General features: G+C 39.4%; 1 protein-coding gene across 1 annotated transcript in view; it reads left to right on the top strand.

Annotated features, from left to right (window-relative positions):
• The first annotated feature begins 447 nt into the window (after positions 1-447).
• The window catches only part of PDZD8 (PDZ domain containing 8), a 96,783-nt gene continuing 75,275 nt past the window's right edge, over positions 448-21,955 (top strand). The window contains exon 1 of the mRNA XM_004471541.5: positions 448-2,223. Within this exon, the coding sequence (XP_004471598.2) occupies positions 1,358-2,223 (866 nt within the window). The 5' untranslated portion in view covers positions 448-1,357. The remainder of the gene's footprint in view (positions 2,224-21,955) is intronic.

A 21,955-nucleotide genomic window follows, 5' to 3' on the forward strand; every position in this document is an offset into this window, starting at 1 on the left:
TAACCCTGTTGCTGGGCAACCTGGCTTCATTATTCTATGGAGTTAGTCAAGCTGCTACCCAGTGCACAATTCCCTGAAGTCTTTCCTTATCTCCCGGGTTACCCAACTCACTTTTCCTATACCAAGGAACAGAGAGGCCCCCGTGCAACTCCAGTGATCTCGGAGTCATAGTACAGAGTGTGATAAAAAACCTAGGGTTTAGTGTTAGAACAACCAGGCTCCGCTGTGTGACCCCAGACAACCTCCTTGGCCTCTCTGCGCCAGTGTTCGCATCTGTAAAATGGCTGGGGGCTAACCAAACTTCCTCCTAGAAGGACTAAATGTGATTATACACGCGGGGGCTTTAGCACACTGCAAGAGCTTGACAGCGAGTCACTATTCATCCTCCAATCATCTGGCAAATTAATCTCACTCATCATTCCTCATCTCGGCTCTTCTCCTTACTTCCTCCTTATTTAAATCTGGAATATCCACCTAGGTGGTAAAATAAGCCTGCATCTTTCGCCTCTCTCTGTCCTTCCTTCCCAGCTCCCCCTCCGCGGACGCAGAGCGTCTGCTGGTGGGACTGATGGCCAGCGATGGCGGTCTGTGTGGCAGTCCTCTCTTGTCCTCGGCTCGAGATGTCTCCGGACAGGCCAGGTCCTCGGCGGCGCCGCCCTGCGGGGAAAGTCACCGCCAGCCGGTCAGGCAGGGGCGCGACGGGAAGAACCACACTGCAGCAGAAGTAATCGACCGGGACCACGGCCAGTGACGGGGAAGGGCGCTTTAGAAGACAACGGGACGATCGGGATCAACAGCGCCCCACGCCAACTCCGCCCGGCCCTCCTCCCCCTCCAACGGGCCGGTCCAGGTATCCCCTCCGCTCCCTGCGGCGGCTCCAGAAGGGACAGCCACGCGTCCCGCCAGGTGCTCGCCGCCCCGGAACCGAACGTTGGCGTTGGGGGGCGGGGCTGGAAGGGTGCCCCAAAGGTGAATAAGGACCAGCGTACGCGCGCCCGGGCGCCAGCAGCCTGGCGACGCCGCCGGGAGCGAGCACGCGCATGACGTCACGCGCTCCTCGTCCAATGAGCGGGAGCCGGAGAGAGGCGCCGAGCCCGCTGCTCCCGCCGCCGCCGACGCCGCCGCCGCCACCACGCCTGCGGTGTCCGGCTGCGTCTGAGGAGGTGCGGGCTGCTGCGGGCTGAGGCGCCGCACCGAGTCGGCCGGGTTAGCCGGACGAGGCTCAGGGAGCCGTTCGCCTCGATCCCTCAACGCCGATGTCCCCAAGATGGAGGCAGCGGGGGTGGCGGCGTGAAGAGAGCGGCGCTGTGGGCGCGGGAGCAGGTGCCCGGGCGGCCCGGGTGGCGGCGGTGGCGGGATGGGGCTGCTGCTCATGATCCTGGCGTCGGCCGTGCTGGGCTCCTTCCTCACGCTCCTCACCCAGTTCCTGCTGCTCTACCGCAAACATCCCGAGCCGCCGCCGGACGAGGCCGCCGGCTCGGGCGACGGCTTCCGCTACCTCAAGCCGGTGCCGGGCCTGCCCCTCAGGGAGTACCTTTATGGCGGCGGCGAGGCTGAGGAGCCCTCCGGCGGGTCCCCCGAGGGCGGCGCGACCCCGGCCTCCGAGACCCCCGCCCCGCCGACGCGGGAGACCTGCTACTTCCTCAACGCCACCATCCTGTTCCTTTTCCGGGAGCTGCGGGACACCGCGCTGGCCCGCCGCTGGGTCACCAAGAAGATCAAGGTGGAGTTCGAGGAGCTGCTGCAGACCAAGACGGCCGGGCGCCTGCTGGAGGGGCTGAGCCTGCGGGACGTGTTCCTGGGCGAGACCGTGCCCTTCATCAAGACCGTCCGGCTCCTGCGGCCCGTCGTGCCTTCGGCCACCGGCGAGTCGGACGGCCCCGAGGGGGAGGCGCTGCCCGCCACCTCCCCGGAGGAGCTGGCCTTCGAGGCGGAGGTGGAGTACCACGGCGGCTTCCACCTGGCCATCGACGTGGACCTGGTGTTCGGCAAGTCCGCCTACCTGTTCGTCAAGCTGTCCCGCGTGGTGGGGAGGCTGCGCTTCGTCCTCACGCGCGTGCCCTTCACCCACTGGTTCTTCTCCTTCGTGGAGGACCCGCTCATCGACTTCGAAGTGCGCTCCCAGTTTGAAGGGCGGCCCATGCCCCAGCTCACCTCCATCATCGTCAACCAGCTCAAGAAGATCATCAAGCGCAAGCACACCCTGCCGAGTTACAAGATCAGGTGAGGCCGGGGCGGGGGCCGGGGGCGCCGTTCGGGCCCCGCGGCGGAAGCCCGGCCCGGCGCGCTGCGGCGGCGAAGGCTGATCCCCAGCCCCGGCTTTCCCAGGGCTCCTCCCAGACCTGGCCCGCGCCCTAAAGAAACGCGAGCAGCGGATACTGGGTTTGCTAACAAAAACGGCAGGAGCAGGCGCTAGGCACCTTTCGTCTGTTCCTGGGCGTTCGGGGTGCTGTCAGCGCGGGTGGAATCCGTTTCCTTATAAGCAGCATATTGAAGATGGAGGGGAAGTCCAGCCCGGGACCGCTGAGCTATTTCTGGATGTGATTGCTGCATTGAGGGCAGCGGTGTCGTGGGCTGTGCAGCATCTCCTTGGCCACGTTGAGCAGTTGTTCCTGGATGCCAAGTACTGGCATGATGGGTGTGTGTGCTCAGTGCCCCGGGCTGTTGTATTTTGCAGGTGCAGGCCACTTTTGCTTTGGCAACTTTCTGGGCAGAGGTAGTAGGAATACTTTTCCACAGCAAATTGGAAAATGAGCCTGCATATTACTGTTCTTCTCTATACATTTTGTATTAATGTCATCTGCACAGACCCAGACTTTGCCCTCAGATGTTTACTCTCTGTCTGTAAGTTTCCTTACACAATACCAGAAATCACCTTGCAGAGAGTATCTAAAAGCCGAGTCATGACTTTTAACTTTTTAGAGCATTCTTGCATCTGATAGCTTAGTTTTAATGTAGTATATTAGTCATTTTACTGTTTTGGTTAGTGTAGGAGTTTTCTTTTAATAGCATAGAAGAAGTGGAAGGGGAAGGATAGTTTTACAGGACTGGAGGCTCCGGACTGGGCAGCCCTGTAATTCGGTTGGAGTGAAAGACCGTCATACATGGTCATATGTGGCTGTTTCTTCTGAAGCGAATGAACTTCTAATTTCTCTGTCCTCCTCTAATTTTGTTTTCATTAAAATGACTCTTGGATTTTGCCTTTTGTTATAAAATGTTGAGCTTGAATTTTCATTACCTATTACTCATTAGTGGAAGTTGTATACATTTCTAGGTCACTAATATTCTACCATAGTTTCAAGCATCAGTGACCCAGATAATCAAGAAATATTTTTTGTCTAGGTTTGAAATGGCTTATGTTTATGTATGTGGCAAATTTACTTTACTAATTATGCTTTGCTTTGGTATAGCATGTAGAAGGAGACACTTACTTTGTCATGGACATATTTCTATAGTTTTGCAGAGAATGGTGCTGCTTGTTAACTGTGTTTGATTTCCTGTTCTGGGAACGTACTTTATGAAACCCAAGTCTGTAATACAAGTGGCCAAATTGTGGCCACTTATATATTGATGAGATGTTGTTATAGATTTTGATGTTCTATCACATCTTCTACTCTCATGCTTTGTGGATAGCTTTTAGGTAGTCAAATTTGAACCAGTTTCTGTTATTATTGTGGTTGTTTGTGCAATAGCCAGTTCCAGTGAGGCTCTATATTCTGTTTTGTTTTTCCTTAAGGTGGACTTGGAACTCATTAAATCTGAAAGAAATTATGAATAGGAGATAGGCGGTGTTGAGCAGTTTATTGCTTTGAAGGAGCTTTATCGTTTGTAATATTGAGTAGCATTGCCATTTAAAATATGGTAAAATTGCTTTTCGTTTACTGTACCCCAAGAGATTAAAACAAGAGCACAGCAAAGGTTGTTTGTGATATTTCAACTTCAAAACCTTGAGCATTAAATGATGATCTCCAGTAACAATACACATCTTGGCTCTTTATATGGGGGCATCTCGATGGTCAATCAATTAACCCTGCACAGAAGACATCAATCAATCTGCAAATATTTATTGCACACCTACTATGCACCTATCATTGTTCCAAGGGCTGGGACTTCAATACTGAACAGAAATAGCCTCAATCATTATGGAGTTTAGAGTCTAGTGAGAATTGAATTAGCTATATTTAAAATTTAAACAGGAGTATTGTCAATGGGGTTGAAATTACTAGGAAGCTGATTTTAGCTGAGTAAAATAAAAGAATAGAAGTATCAGGATGAAAAGGGCTCCCTCGGGAGGTGTTGAGTTCTCTTGTCCACATAGCTGTTCTGCCAGAAGTGTATCAAACTAGTGGTATTCAAGTTTCAGATAGGAGAATGAATTAAAATACATCTAAGATTTATCACAATTTTCATTAAGAAAGCCAGTGTTATTTTTTTACTCTTCAGCATGCTGTTTTTAATGGATTTTTTTTTAAAGTAAGGCATTAATATATATGTGGGGTATCTTTGCAAAACAACCAAGATCTCTGAGAAAAATGTGGCTATAACGCTTTTTTTTTTCCTTTCTTAAATTGGCAGTTTTGAGAGAGGCCCCTCTTGAGGTTAAATCATGAGGTGAAAATCTTTGGTTTCTGTCCCACATAGCATTTCTTTTTTCAGTCAAGTCAGTCCAGCAGATTTTGTTTCAGAAAAGAAGTCTTGCTAGTTCATCCTTTTGGCTATTTTTTAGCAGTAAAGAAAATTGTATTGAGTCTTAGGATCCTTTGGCACTTTTAATTATTGCATAACAAATATCTTGCCAGTCAACATTGTCGTACTTCCCCCCTCCCCGCCCATTTATTTTTAATTTTTCATGTTACTAAAGTGAAGTGGACTATCAGGCCTATCAGAACTCAAGTGGTTGCTTTCTAACGACCCAGCTGATTGACAAGTCATTTTTTCCAACTAACACAGTTCATAAAACATTATAATATTTTTTAAATTGAATTTTAATTTGTCAAAAATGTGCTTACGAATTTTTAGAAGCTAGGAATTTCTCAATTCAGCCCCATCAAAATTTTATTCTTAAAATGTATATTTTAAAATAGTAGATTAAAGTAGTAATATTTTTAAAAATTAACCTAAAAACTAACCTTCAGGGAGAAAGACTGATTACCAGTAATGTTCTTGACTGCATGAAGAATCCCTCTACAACATGAAATCTGAGTAATAGTCTTGGGGAATTTAGGGTTAGAGTCAAATATTTGAGATTCTTAACTGATTCTTCTTTTCCTAGAGTATTACTGTTGTGTAGCTAACACTGTTTGCGTATTGGAGAGCCTAATTCAGTTTGCAGGCACATTTTGTTTGTTCACAGTTTTGTTTTTGTTTTTTTAATTGCTAACTTTTATAAAATGGAAGATTATGCGTGATTTGGATTTTTGTTTTGTCTTAAGGAAAAATTGGAAAATCTTGTAGTACCAGGCTTGCATTACTCAGAGCAACTACAGGATGGCCAGATGGACTGTAGCAGTCTCTGCTAGGTTCATACTTAGTGTGTAAGGTCCTATGTGGAGTTTATGGTCCCCATGTACTTGCTACATTTGTTGATAGTACTTGCCTGGCCTGGAGGTGTATGAATTAGAGACTTACTAAATGGGGAGCATTACTCTTGCTAATTAGAGAAAGTAGGAAGAGTTAATAGCTGGATAGGAGAGGATGATAATTTTTACCCCATTTTAAACACTACATTTTTGAAGGAACTTTTATTGAGCAACTTCATTTTATAAAAGATATTAATGTAGTGCTTTTTTTCAATGTAATGACTTTTAAAAATCACTCTGCAAGGAAAAAAATTCCCTTTTTTTTTTTCATTTTTCTGCAGTATAGTGATGTTAAGTAAATAGTGACTGTTGTTTTGGTGGATATTTTGCTTTGGTATGAGATAAGTCATTTAGAATTAAGTATGTTTATAATACTTAACTCCGATCTACAAATAAGGGAGCATCTATTGACATTATATTATAGTTTAATTAGTGAGTATGGAGATATTTAGGGAAAACTTCACTTTTCAGGCCCATAGAATGTCTTCTGAATATTTTTGTCATAACTGATTGTTTTGTTCTTTTACTCCTGAGAAACATTCTCATATTTGTGGAAACATTTCAAATATTCTTAGTGACTAGAGAATGGGAAGAAACATGCCCTCCACTAAAGATGAGAATTAGGGCTCTATTTAGTTGGGTACACAGCCTTTTAGTATTTTTATAATTATCTGTGTCTTCTCTAGATATACCATTAATTTCAGAGAGCTAAATTAGGCTTGTACGGGAAGGCCTCATGTTCCATAATGTGGCTTGTAATTGAGCTATTCTTTGATCTTCTGAGAAAGAAGACAAACATTTATTCTTAATGTTAATTATAGCTTTTTTATTTTACTGATTGATCAAAAGATGTTTTGAGTGATCCATGTCTTCTCACAAACTTTCAAAGCAAATTCACTGAAAGTTGACAAAATTATTCATAAAGTTAGATGTAATGTACTAATCTATTTTTTTACTTGCTCTTTCACACTTTTATTCTTTCTATGTAGACACCTTTTAAAACATACCTTTACTTAGGTTTGAAAATACTTAAAAATAGCTAATAAAATTCCTTAATGATTGTAGGAACCATTGTTTTACTTACAAACGTTGTTAGTAGGAAGTACAGCTAACCTTTGATACTTTGAGAGTCACAACAATGACATTAGTGTGTTGCTCTGGCTGTCTTGAGTAATCATGTAATGTAAGGTTTTTTTTTTAGCTATTTTGCTTTTTCTTATTTATAAACAGGTAAAACCTTTTAGCATGCGATTGCAACATCATTGTCTTACCAATGATAAGTAATTAAGTCATTTTAAAAATAGTTTATTTTCATGAAGTACTTAAAGAAGATTACCAGACCTAGTGTTGTGGTAGATATGGTGAAGGTAACAAAAATGGCTATAACTACTCATTGCTCTCAAGACCATTAGTATTTCTGGAGAAAACAGAACAGTTAAAGCTCATTATAGTTCTCTGTGTTCGCTGTATCTAAATGGCATTTGGATATATTTAAGACCTTTATTTTCCTGAGAAGCAGGGAGTCAAAAACCTGATTTCTTTGGTGTTATAACACATTGTGATCTTAAGCTCCTTAATATACTTAACTAAGACTACTGTAGTTTAGTGCTGGTTTTCCTTCTTAAAATTTGGATTTAAACTTAAGCTGCTTTAAATTGTTGTGATATAGGCATTTAGAACACTAGATGGAAACTAATGTGTTGATAAATATTGATTCTATAAATTTGATTTATACATTGAAGGAAGAAGAGTCGTTATGAGGAGGCTGTTAGGTTCTAATCAATAACTATAATCAATAACTGGCTATCTTGGAAAGCCCCAATTTGTTTCTAGAAATAGTCAAAGCAGATCTTTATAAAGTAGATTTTTTTGGAGGAAAATGCCTATCAAGTACTTAGTATTGAATTACAAGTATTACTAACGACCTGTCATATGAGGCAGGAGTAATAAAATGTTTGCTTACTATACCAGGTACTGGGTGGGCACTCCATATACATGCTGGCTCACTTAATAATTACAACTGTTGTGTGGGAGAGGTTGGTATCTCATTTTTACAGGTGTAGAAACTTGAGACTTAGAGGAAATTATTTATTTTATCAAGGTCCTAAAAAAATTGCTGGACTTTCAAAGCCCAAGCTATGTTATTTCTCTGCAGAACCAATTATTACTCTAACTCCGTTGCGAACTACCAGTGTTAGGCCGGTAAGTTAACATTTGTAAAGGGTTGACAAGAAGAATATCTTACAGATCACATGAAACCACAAATTCTAAAATATTTACTATCTTTTTATGGAATAGTTTGCTATCCCCTACTCTAAATCCTTAAAGCACACACACACACACACACACATCACACATACAAAACTATACTTAAATGCCTTACAAAAGGAGGAGGAAATATATGCCTTTACATTGAAAGTTATAAACGCTTTTTTGAGAGTCCTATCTTTTTGGAGTGCCATTGGAAGCTGTGGATACTCTGCAGGAAAATGCATAAATAAAATTTCATTCAATTTCATGAAATTGATAGCCCCTTTGAAGCCTGCCTACTGTCCTTGGACTCCAGGTTGAAAAGTTAAATGGCACAGGATACAACTTTGTTGTCAGAAATATAACTAAAACGCTAAACACTTCATAATTTTGCTTGCCTTCTAAAAACGTATAAGGGATTGTGTGGTTCAGGCATTTCTAAAAAAGCTAGGGGGAGTCGGTACTCTTTTGGAAAAAGTGTAAATTGTCTCTTTTTCCTTTTATTTTTTGGTAAGATTCTCTTTAGCAGGCAGTGACATTTTCAATCAATAGTTCAGTAAGAATAACTGACATTTCAATTTAGAGTTTCTGTCACACAACACCTTGTTTTAAAAGTTCTACATTTTCTCAGAACAATGTCACCAGGAAACAAGTGCTATAAAATCACTTTGTTACTTCCTCCGAGTAATAGGACCTACTGACACTTTTTTGACCTGGTATCAGAGCACACCATGCCTCATTGGATAGCTATAAAACCAACTACTTGGTCATTATCCAAGTTTTACAGAGTAGTTTCAAAATCTCTGTTGCTGAATTGCATTTTTACGGGCATAAAATTGTATACTTAACTGTATTTTTTCTAGGAAAAATGAGGTATGAGTGTTAATTATTTACCTTCAGATGAGTGGAACTGTAGGTGATAAATAGAGACTGCCAGTACTAAGGAATTATTTAATTCTTTTGGTATGAGGCTGTAAGTTCTTAGGTAGGTTGACTGTTCTGGTATATAGTTTAGGAGCAGTGTGGACTTGACTTTGTGTTATCACCATGACTTAACAGGAGACCTTATTCTCCCTTAGTTTCCATTTCCATATTTGTAAAATGGAAATGGAGATGATATCTATCTAATTGGAAGCAGTAAATGTACATAAATGATAGCTGCTGAACAAAAGTACCTTTATTTACACACATTTATTGATTATCCTTACATATATCAGACACTTGCTAGGTAACACATTAAATTTTTTCCCCTTTCAGTGAGTGATGAGCTCATTGTAAAAATTCAAACAGCTTGAAAATACGTAACAAAAATAAAAGTCTTCTGTATTGTTTTTTTAAAGAAAACTGTTAAATTTGAAGAAGTCTTCTATATTTTTTCTAAATGTATTATAACTTATTATTGATTTATAAAATCATCATACTCCTTACCCATCATTAGCAATGTGCTTTTTTTTCTTACTGTATTTTGGATTTTCTAAATACATAAACTTCATTTGTTTTAATAGATGCGTGGAATTACATTGTATGGAAGTACCATTAGTTAACCAATTCCTTGTTGATTTTCCCCCCACTTTCTCACTATTATCAATAATGGTGCCATAAACATCCTTCTACTTAGAACTTTGTGCAGACACTATATTTTTTTTCCTTTGATATTTTCCCTGTGAATTATTGGTTTGTTTTTTTTTAAATTGTTGCCAAAGTTTTGCAAAAGTCAAAATGGTGTTGAACATAAGGAAAATTAAAAATCTACTCCTCTCTTTTTAAATTTCATACGTCTGGGATACCCGGTGTTAGGTTTGATGTCTACACTTAACTCTGCTCAAACACACATGTATAAGCCACTATAAAAGAGGAGTTTCACTGGCTCTCTCTTTTCTTAATAAAAATATGAGAGTGTAATGTAAATGTTGACGCTGAAAATTGTTTTTGTTTTTTTTTTAAAGATTTATTTATTCTCCACCCCCTCTTGTTTTTGCCTTGCTGTCTGCTCTCTGTGTCCATTCACTGTGTGTTTTTCTGTGTCTGCTTGTCTTCTCTTTAGGCGGCACCAGCAACTGATCCTGGGACCTTCCACAGTGGGAGAGAGGTGTGCAATCTCTTGCGCCACTTCTGGTCTGCTGTGTCTCTTACTGTCTCTCCTTTGTGTCTCATTTTGTTGTGTCATCTTGCTGCGCCAGCTGTCCACATGGGCCAGCATTCCTCATGGGCCAGCAATTTGCATGGGCCACCACTCCATATGGGCCAGCCCTCTACCACTCCTCTTGGGCCATCTCTCTGCATGGGCCTCCTTGCCTTCACCAGGAGGCCCCAGGAATCAAACCCTGGGCCTCCTACACGGTAGATGGGAGCCCCATCGCTTGAGCCACATCCACTTCCCTGCACATTGGTTTTTAAGTGTAACAATCATGGATATCCCTCCAGGTACTCTGTATGGATCTATTCATTAGTTTACTCCAATCCTGGCTATGCTCCCCAGCTCTGACCTTATCTTCCATCACTCTTCTCTTACTTAGTTTATTCTTTCTTACTGTTCTTCACACACTCTAATCATGTGCCTATAGCACAGTCTTTGCTATTTGTTCTTCTGGAATGCTTTTCCCACAGATATTCAAAGCGCTTACTCATCACTTTCTTCAGGACTCTGTTTAAATATCACCTTTTGACCATCCTAGGTTAAGTTTAGCCCTTAAAATACTGAATTTTTTTAACAGACTTTGTATTAAAATATTCCATATGTGTGTGTATACATGTATAAATGTGTATTCGTGCACATGTGCGTATGCAGAAAACTGCCTAAATCCTAAGTGTACAGCTTGGCGAATTTTTTTTCTTCTAATTTTAAAAACAACTTTGTAGTTTAATCTTTGTATAGGTCCTTAATAATTTTCTCATGAAAAGTTCCTAGAAATGAAACAATAAGATCAAAGATTATTCCCAATTTTATCAACATTGCCAAAGTACTATCCAGAAATGAGCCAGTTTATACTCCTATAGGCTGTGTAAGACAGGACAGCGAATGTTGATGACAGGAGGCTTCTCAGTCCTTAACAATTTCTCTTTCAGAGCTCTCTGTGATCTCTAAATAGAGATATTTTGATTTTGTGTCATTGATCACACTTGCCTGCTTTGCACATGTAGAAGGTACCCGTCAAGTTCGTTTCAATCACAGCATGTCATCCTTTTGAAGGGATGAGTTCAGGAGGAGACATGAACTGGCCTCCTCCATTGTTTACCAAGAAAATGATCTTACCATGAAGATCTAAGATAGGTTTGATCAAATTATTCACCTCCTCTTCTTTACGGATGTTGCATTTCATCGGAGTAACTTGAACCTGGCTTTTAGAAGGTAGGCTGGCTCTCAATTCATCTGCAGCAGATTCTAATCTATCAAGTTTACGGGATGCAAACACAGGAGCTTGGTCGCTATGGCCTTCCTGATGCCTGAGCCCCCGCCGGTGACAATGGCCACTTGGTTGTGCAGCACGCCAGGCGCCAGGCAGTTCTTGCCCTTGACCAAGAGGCTCATGGTGGCGGACTGCCTGAGCGGGCACAGGAGAAGCAGATTATGCCCCTGCTTGGTGAATTTTCATGAAGTGAACTCAGTCATATAACTGAAGTGCTGGAAATTTGAATTCATTTTGTCTAAACAATACCTGAATTTTCTGAATTTCTTAATTTTCTGAATTTCTTAAGCAGAATGTATGGAACATAGTTTCACCTTTTTTTTTTTTTTTAAATGGTTGAAGTTCGTTAAAAACACAGGCTGATGACATCTAACTCTATACTGATTGCAAAATATCTCCAACCTCCTATACATACACACTCGCACATACTGGTGAATTTAAGGTCACCAGCAGTTTGTGACTCTGACTTCAAGGTCTTTTGGGGAACTGTAGGGGCACTGTCTCCACCTTCATTCTCACATACAAACAAAAAACCAAACATAGATGTGTTTGCAATCTTCCCTGACACTCCAGAAACCTTGGTCTTTAATTTTACATTTTAGGAAAGGTCAAGAATGAGAAATTGTAGATTATACTTTCCTTGGACTGATATAGATTAACAAACTTGTTATCACTGCTCTGGTGCATAATTATCCATTTTCTTGAAATCAGCAGAATGCTTTAAAATACTTATCTCTTTTTTCTCTAGTCAGCACATTGGGTATTTATGCCCATGAATTCTTCACATATTATAGGGATAATGGAGTTGATATGGTGGGTGGAATACTGAAATGTCTTGACTTTGATTTGCATAATTTTTATTAAAAAGCTAGAGATTCTTTACTCCACAATATAATTCTTCCTTATTGGTATGTACTTAAAACAAAAACACTGTGATTTAGCACAGTAAAAATGTTATACTTGGGTTTATTCTTTTGAATTAGCTACCTCTTACATGTATCTAATCAGCAAGGTATATACAGTAAAGCTGGTATTTGTCAGCTAAGTGTATTTAGCAGTGGTATTTTTCCTAGGATCAACTGCATATATTACCTATATAGCCCACAATTATAAGTGACTTGTTATTTGCTGGGAAATCTTCAGTAGCAAAAATGGGGAAATATAATAGCGTAGTACCTACCTAAAAGAATCTGTATTTTCAAAAAATAACTGTGTTGTGTTCTTAAGACAACAATTTCCTGCAGACATCAGTATGTACTAAATCATGCACCTGGTATTTGTGTTTTATGCATACTTTTTGTCCTTTTCACACAAAAGTCTTTCCTATGTACTAACCCACCTTACTAAGGATGATTTTTGTTGCTGACTACACAGTCTTGCTTTTTCTTAGTCATTAGACCAAGCAAGTAAATAATTTAAAGCTTTTAATTATGTGAAACTCACTATGGCTGAAGAGCTATTCCGTTTTAGCTAATTTCATGTGTATAATAATTATTTCTATAATGCACTGAAAATCTCATTTTGCTCACAATTATTAAGACTAATAGTATTTTCTGAAGAATTTAGGCTAGATAATGTGTGGTGCATTTCAGTATTTTGAAAGGTTATTCTCAATGTTTAACTTCTGAATTTTAAGGCTAGATGGCAAACTATTGACAAAGGAAGAATTTAATGAAATATTTGTAGTAAATTATGCTTCGTTTCGTTTAGTAGTGCTGAAGTGGTAGTAGAGATATTTTGAATTTAGTACAGTTATTTTGAGTTTGGTGAGATCTAAAGAGAAAATTCTTGGCGGTCTTAGTCTGTAGTAAAGTCCATGAACACAATCTGTCTAAACTATAGCCCATTTTTTATTAAATTGCTTATCAAAACATTTGGTAAATTAATGAAAATATTTAAGTAATTTGCTTACTCAAAATTTTTGAACTTCTTAGTACTAGGAGATAGGATTTCATCTGGACTGAATAATTCTGATATTCATGACAGTCAGCAAGCATTTATTGAACCCAGGCTCTATGATAATAATCATTGGAGCTTTGAGGATACTGTGATCTTATGGTCCCTCTTTAAAATAACTTGACCTTCTGGCCAGAAACAATAGGATTAGAAAATGAGGGATTTCTACTTTATTTCTGGAATTGGTATTGATTTGTTGAATTTGTATATCCTTAGGCAAGTCATGCCACTTGTTTTTGAGACTGAGATTAAAACCTAGATTTTTTAAAAGTTCTTAAATAAAATAACTAAACGTAAATTGGCCTTATTCACTCCCCTATTATTTCTGCAGGCTGCATCTTGCCTTGCATAGGTCTAATGTACAGATTTTGCTCAGATATACAGGTATAAATTATTTATCTTAAAATATTTTCATTTAATAATTTCCTGTTGAAGTTAGGCAGTTTATAAACTCAGAGAAGCAGAGATACAGATAGTATTAAAATCATTTACATTTGATTTCAGTGGATACTTTACTAATATTTGGATAGAGAAAGATAAAAAGGCCGGACAGTAGAATCTTGAGAAGTCTTTATTAACTTTCTCTTCATTTCTTTTGCTGTTCCTTACTTGCTATCCAGAAAGGAGGCTTTTGATTTTGTTTTTGTTTTTTTTATTTGATAGATCTGACTGGCTTAAGAAGATCAGATCCCTCTCTGTATTGTGTACTTAATTGTTCATGTCTTTACCATAGTAGGAAGGTGGTCATTTTTCATTAAGATGTTTTATCTCCCCCCATTCACTAGACCTCAGAAGAGATTTGATTTATTCAGTAAATGTTTGGCACTGGCACCGTCTTTGTCAGGGCAGTATGCACTGTAAAGAGAATTAGTGCTAAGAGGGAAAACAGTAAAACAGTCTTTACTTCAGGTAGGTTTTTGTTGTTGTTTTTAAAGCCAGTAGTGGAAAACAATGTACTTAAAGTAAGGTGAGGGGTTACAACTTAGATGTAAGAAGAATTGCCATGACTAATAGTTGCTATTGTCTTAACTCATTAGTTCTCATGGTATGGTTTGGGTGTCCCTGTGTGTCTTCAAGAATCTTAGGAGAATCTACCAAGTCTAAAGTATTTTCCTGATAATATAGAGATGTTATTTGTTTTTTTCATTCTCATTCTGATATAAGAGTACAGTGAAGTTTTCTAGGGACCACATAACTTGTGATGACATCATCACCCTGATGGCTGATGGAATGTGACATTAAATATTCGTATGTTTTAAAATTTTAGCATTTTTAATTCCTAATATGGTAAATATCAGTAGATAGAACCAACATAAACAGCAGCTCTTTGGAGTCCTCCATTTATAAACTTATCAAAGGGGTTCCTGGGACCATGAAGTTTGAGAACTACTACTCTAATATGAAGTTTATTTTTGACATATGTAGAGGCATATCCCTCACTTTCTGAGTGAACCTCACTGATTATTAGATACATAAGTTATTTTCAGTTGATATGTAGTATTGCTTGTATTACAGCTTGTTGCTGTGAGGAGCACGGGGTTAAATGGATCTGTAAGCATTTCTGTTTATACTGTTTACACTTAGTGTAATCATGGACAAGCCACTTGAGCTTCCTCATCCTTAGTTTCCTTTTGTAAAAAGAAGCTTATGATACCCGTAGTTGTGAGTTGTGAGAATGAAGGATGTTTATGAAAGTATTGTGTAATTTATAAAAGTGTTAAAATGTATAAAAGTAGACTGAATTAACTATATAGGTAATATATAGAATAAAAAGGTAGGTTGAATTAATTTTTATATTTTCTTATTCAAAGGCTTATGTTGGGAACCCTGATAGAGAGGAATAGGAGGAGTTGGGATTTGAGGCCAGTTCTCATGGCTCTAACCACCTTAGCTTTATGAGAGTTGAGAACTTTTATTCAGTCTTTTATCGTAGGCTATGGTAAGGGACCCCCATATTGTGAATATAAAAAGATATGAGAGGGAAGTGGATTTGGCTCAATGGATGGAGCGTCTGCCTGCCACGTGGGAGGTCCAGGGTTCAAACCCAGGGCCTCCTGGCCTGTCTGATGGTCGGCCCATGCGTGGTGCTGATGTGTGCAGGGAGTACTGTGCCAAGCAGGGGTGTCCCCCGCGTAGGGGAGCCCCACGCACAGGGAGTGCACCCCATAAGGAGAGCCACCCAGCGCAAGAGAAGTACAGCCTGCTCGGAGTGGGGCCGCACATATGGAGAGCTGGCACAGCGAGATGACATGACAAAGGGAGACGCAGATTCTCAGTGCTGCTGACAAGAATATAGGCGGACACAGAAGAATGCACAGCAAGTGGACACAGAGAGCAGACAACTGATGGGGGGCGGGGGGAGGGGAGGGCAGGGAAGTGGAAAGAAATAAATAAAAAATAAATTAAAAAAATAAAAGATATGAGGTTTATCAGACATGGTAAAGAGAATTCCTTTGGTTCCCCAAGAACTCATTTTATTTGATATCTTATCTCTCTGCTATGTAGGATACCAGTTGACATTAACTCACCTTTGAGTCATCAGCTCTTTAACTTCTGTTGCAAGGGACTTTCAGCCTCACTTGTCACTCTTCTTATTCAGTGTATATAAAACTCCTTCAAAAAGTGTGAGGTGTTTTAGACCTTGATTATTCTATGTGTGGGCCTGTAAGTGCAGAATTAGGAGCTTGGATGAAAGCGAGCATTTCTTAATAGGTAGAGGGTATATGGATGATCAAGAGGGAAAAAAAAATTTTAACACTATTTGTTATCCTTGTTTTTATTACTTCCATAACTTCAGAAGTACTTTTTTCTCCTTAAGAGAACAGAAATTAAAATCATCATTTTCCCCAAGTATAGACTTTTTCAGGATAGTCCACCAAGGAATTCCATAAATAGCACAGTTCTCCATGGCTTTCCTGAAGTCATTTTCTCAGTTTAATAGACGCCTTAGTTATAAAACTTTTAATTATGCAGAGGTAGAAAGATACCTAAGGTAGGGAGGCATATTGACTATTATTAATATGTATCCTTTTACTTACAAGTTGATATCATAGAGGACAAAATTTTTTAAAAAATCATCTAGTATGGGAATTAAAATCATGGCCATGTAGAATTTGAAACCCAAGAGCTTGATCATTATACTTAGTGAATGCTTCACAGTGTAAGTGGTTCACCTTGTGGAAAGAAAGGAGTGTGCTATCTGATGTGTCTCTAGACTCCAGGAATGTTCCAAGTCACTTCCATTTGTTCTCTTCCCATGGAGTTGTAGACAGTTACTTTCCTGACATGGATGTGTGACAGTACACACGGAATATTGCCAACCACAGAAGCCAACCCATGCCGTGGTGACTAGCATTTTTATTGGGACTTGGTCACATAGGTTGATTAATAGCACATGGCTGACTTAGTCTCCAGCCCCTCCAGAGGTCAAGCTGATACCTTTAGTCTCCAGCCCCTAAGAGAGAGAGAGCGTGGATATACCATGTGGTATATCCAAAGCCCCCATCATAAATCACATAATAAGGACACCAGTCATACTGGATTAAAGACCACCCTCTTCTAGTATGACCTCATTTTACTAATTGCATCGGCAATGACCCTGTTTCCATAAAAATCACATTCACATCAGGACTTCCACATATCTTTTTGGGGGACATGATTTAACCCAAAACAGCTATAAGAATAACATTACTTTCACCAAAAGTGAATACATTGTTAGTCTGATACATTTACATATAACTTCCTTCCTGAAAGAGCACTGACCTTAATTAATGTCTGAGTTCTAAGATTTTAGGCTCGTATCTATAGTTTGATTTTGAGCATACCTAGTCTCTTTAGTTTCCAGGGTTTTTTTCCATCACTAAAATGAGATTATAATTCTTGAATGGTATCTGTAGAACCACCTTCCATATTTAGCATTCTATAGAATAGTATTTCAAAGTATTTTTGTTTTAATTATTTTCTCATTTTAAAGATTTATTTACATTTATTTCTCCCCACCCCCTTGTTGTTTTTCACTTGCTGTATCTGTCTTACTTGTTTCTTTAGGAGGTGCCAGGAGTCAAACCCCGGACGTCTGATATATGGGAGGGAGGTTTCTAATCGCTTGAGCCACCTCTGCTCCCTTATTTTCTCATTTTAATGATAATTTTCAAATTGAGCTTGCTGCTCTTGCTTAATTTTTAACTTATTAAATAAGATGAAAAATTGTTACATATTAGGCAATTAAGAGTCAAAGCAGTTGTCTCTAAAAATATCTATAGGAAATTTTCAATTAATAGAGAAGGAAAAAAATGAATGAAGAAAATTAACTGTTTAATAGTTTATAAAATTAAACTTGGACGAAATTAGTGGAAAACAGAAAATCCAATGAGAATAAATTACTCCGAAAGAGGAAGATAAAAAATGAAAACATTTACTTGTATTATAAGTGTGCAGGGCCCTATATAATGAGTAAAAGTGAATGAGACCCAGGTCATACTCTATCTAAGACCTAAGTCTCCTGTAGTCTTGGGAAAAAAATAAGACATCCATATGATTATATAAAATTTTAAAAAATCATCTCAATTGTTGTAATAGAATGGACTGAGATGGTTTACTGTCGGGAATCAAGGATATCTTCATGGAATTCTTCTAGAAACTTCTGATGATTCTCTCAAACTGTAGTTTGTATCATTAAACAGCTTCTTTATTTCAGTGGATATATAGTAAATCCCAGTTTATGTTCCATGCAGTTTGTTTAATTCCATACATTTAAGCTGAATGATAATAACTAATATTTAGCAAAGTGGTTGCTGGCATGAGTTAAGTACTTTTCATTCATTATTTAATGTTTTCCTTGTAAACTGCACTGAAGTAAGTATAATTTTTATCCTCTTGCAAATAAGGAAACTGAGACTTAAAGACAAAGAATTTGTTCAAGGTGGTATTGCTGAGAAGAGGCAGAACAGGATTCCAACCCAAGCAGCCTGCCTCCAGAGTCTGCTCAAACCGCTATACTATACCTATAATGTATGTTTCTTTTCCTCAGTTAAGTCCCAGTTGGGAGGAAAGGAGTGTAAAGGGAGCTAGAAAGACAGACAGGCTGACAGGCTTACAGGTGATTAGTGGTTTTATAGAACTGTATATAAAAGGATTTTAGAAAACAGTTGGGGATGCGATTAACAGGGTTGAGGAGGTGGCACAGACAACAGAGAGGGGTGATTTTGGAAGTAGAACTTGAACAGCAAAAAGAAGCTTACCACATGGAGCTTCTTACAGGGGGTCAGAATGGTTAACAGGCAAATAGTTCTGCAGGAAAAATAATAATGGTGGCACTAACCTTGGTAAGTGTGTAGGAACTTGGTTTAGACTTGTCTTTTTAATGTAATATCAGTTAAAGTGTCTTAAGTGTGGGGGTCCATTGGGTCTCTGGCCCTGACTCCCCTTCACTAAGGGAAACTCAGCCCAGTGTATGCAGACCCCTGCATGCCCCCCGACACAAGTTAAAATGTGACAAACCTCCTCACAAGGAGACAATGTGCAGATGGTGTCTTAGACTGTAATTTTCTCTAGGCTACACAATTCCTTCCTGCAGTTAACATCACCAGACCCCGTTTATGTGTTTCACTCTAGCAAAAACTTTGTTACGAAATGTCTTTGTTCTGAGAACCCATATATTGCCCTTTGTTTTCCCGTCTCTTTGGGGAGCGCAGTCTTCATTCTCTGGAACACTCCCACCAGAGAGAATCTCTCCTGTCCATAAGTCCCAATAAAGCTTATGCCTGACCCTGTGCTGAGTATATCCTTAGGTCTTGCTGGTGCCCTGACCAGTGCCCTTCAGGAGCTGGGTTGCAATACTAAGTAAAATGGGGAATTTGAAATATAGATTCATATATTGGTTTACCAATACATAAAATTAAGAGTTCTTAGAACCACTTGTGCTTTATTTTGTCATATGCTTAATTTTGTATTAGTGTGCCATACTTTGCATAATTATGTGTACCATGAAAGTTATGGCTCATTGAGGTTTTGTAAATTATATTTTAAATGCAGCAGGGGAACTCATTATTTAAATGAGTACTGAGGTTCCGCCAAAGAACAATAAATGAAGAAACATTTTGAAAATGATCTCCCACTATTTTATCCAATTTATATTTAGTTTAGGAGAACTTGCAGAACAGTTGTGTATGTTAGTTCCTAATATGAGAGGCAGAAACCACACAAAAGACTCCTAATTGCCTGTTTATAGCTCTTATAGCTCTTTGCTCTACTCTCTTCCTTAGGCAGGGTGCACTGTTATATGTATTCCTGAGCCTGAAAGAAGACTGTAGTCTCTGAGTGGCTAACTTTGAGCTCTTCATCTCCAAGTAAGCATATTTGTTTTGACATTTGAACTGTTAAAGGATAGTTTAGCTTTAGACCTAGGGAGATGGGATGGAAATACATTGTAGGTAGGAGAAATAGCAAAGGAACCGAACCTGAACACTGTCGGATATCTTCAGGGATTCATTTGAGAAGCCGGTTTAAGGTTCTAGGTTAGAGAAGGAAAGAAAACCAGGATTTAGTTGTCTGTTACATGCCAGGAATATAATAGTTGTTTAACATGTGCAAGCTCTGTAAATCTTCGTTATAGTCCTATGAGGTGAGAGAGACAGAGAAGGATGGGTGGATGGGTTGGTGAATGGGCAGACCAATGGCTAAATATAAATGTTGTCCTAGTTTGCCAAAGGCTTCCAATGCAATATTCCAGAAATGGGTTGGCTTTTATAATGGGACTTTTATTAGGATAAAAGCTTATAGTTCTGAGGCTGTGAAAATGTCTAAATCAAGGTATCATCAAAGATGCTTTCTCACCAAAAGTTGGCTTCTAACAAATCCCGGAGTTCTGCCATGTGTCAAGGCAAGATGGTGGGTCTGCTCTCCACTCTCTTTCTCCTTGAGCTCAGCTATGGCATTCAGGCATCTCTCCCTGGGTCTCATCTCCTTGAGCCTCTTGGGGCTTCTTTTTCTTTCATTAGCTGTTGGCAAACCTGGATTCCTCTCACAGGGCAGTGTCCCTTTCTCTGTGTCTCTTCTTTTCTCTGTTTTTTTCTGAGTTTGTATAAGACCTGACAAGTGGACAGAGATCCAACCTGGATCACGCCTCACTGATGTAGTTCAATCAAAGGGCCTAATTGAAAGTGATCTAATTAAAGGTCCCTTAACTGAATCTAATATAAAAGGTCCCATCTACACTGTATTTACAGGCACAGAAATGGGTTAGCTTAAGATAATTTTCTGGGATCCACAAAAGACAAACCAGGACAGATGCCTTTGTTTTGGTTTTTAAAAATACTCTTTTTAAGAGGAGGAAACATAATTTCAGAAATCACAACATTCTAAATAGTCAGTGAAAACCTGAACCAGGCCAGCTTGAAACCAGAAAACAATAGTAGAAGAGAGATTTAGCAATATGATACAGGAAAATGGTGGTAGAACTGATTAGTTGTGAGGAGGGGAGGAGTAAAGGGTAAATTAAGTCCTGAATTTCCACGTATCTTTGAAATTGGTGTTTTCAGTAAATGAAAACACGGGAATAGGAAGAAGTTTGAAGAAAAAGTATTTAATTCATTTATTCTATTTTTTAATATATATATTTTTTTATTAGAGAAGTTGTGAGCTTACAAAACAATCTTGCATAATGTGCAGAATTCCCATATATCACCCCTTCACCAACACCTTATATTGTTGTGGAACATTTGCTATAGATTGTGAAAAACATCATCAGACTATTTACACTAACCAGGGTCCATAGCTTACATTTAGTATATTTTTTTCCATACATTCCCTATTATTAACACCATGTATTAGTATTGTACATTTTAGTTCACGAGAGAACACTCTCATATTTGGGCTGTCAACCACAATCCATCTTCTACCACATGGTTCACTGTGTTATACAGTCCCATGCTTTATACAGTCTTTCCCAAATGTACACTCAGTAGCTCTCACTTTCATCACAGAGTTGTGCAGTCATTGCCTCAGTAAATTTTTTAATGTTTTCCTTAGTCCACAAGAAAAAGTCCCATTCCCCTCTATTGACCCTTAGCATTGATATAGTACCTTCTTTGACATTGATCCAAGAATATTACAATATTGCTGTAAACTAATTCTCCTAATTCTGCACTTACAGGCTACACATAGAATAATCAAGGTCTAAAACACCACACACTTTCGAAGGAGTTTTATATACACACTGAATAAGAAGAGTGACAAGTGAGGCTGAAAGTCCCTTGCAACAGAAGTTAAAGAGCTGGTGACTCAAAGGTGAGTTAATGTCAACTGGTATCCTACATAGCAGGGAGATAAGATATCAAATAAAATGAATTCTTGGGGAACCAAAGGAATTCTCTTTACCATGTCTGATAAATCTCATATCTCTTTATATTCACAGTGTAAGGGTCCCTTACCATTGCCTATGATAAAAGGTTGAATAAAAGTTCTCAGTTCTCGCAAAGCTAAAATGGTTAGAGCCATGAGAACTGGCCTCAAATCCCAACTCCTTCTGTTCCTCTCTATCAGAGCTCCCAACATAAGCCTTTGAATAAGTGAATATAAAAATTAATCCAATCTACTCTTTTATTCTGTATATTACCTATATAGTTAATTCAGTCTACTTTTATACATTTTAACACTTTTATAAATTACACAATACTTTCATAAACATCCTTCATTCTCACAACTCACAACTACGGGTATTATAAGCTTCTTTTTACAAAAGGAAACTAAGGATGAGGAAGCTCA

The sequence above is a fragment of the Dasypus novemcinctus genome, chromosome 6 (assembly GCF_030445035.2).
Source record: "Dasypus novemcinctus isolate mDasNov1 chromosome 6, mDasNov1.1.hap2, whole genome shotgun sequence".
NCBI lineage: Eukaryota > Metazoa > Chordata > Mammalia > Cingulata > Dasypodidae > Dasypus > Dasypus novemcinctus.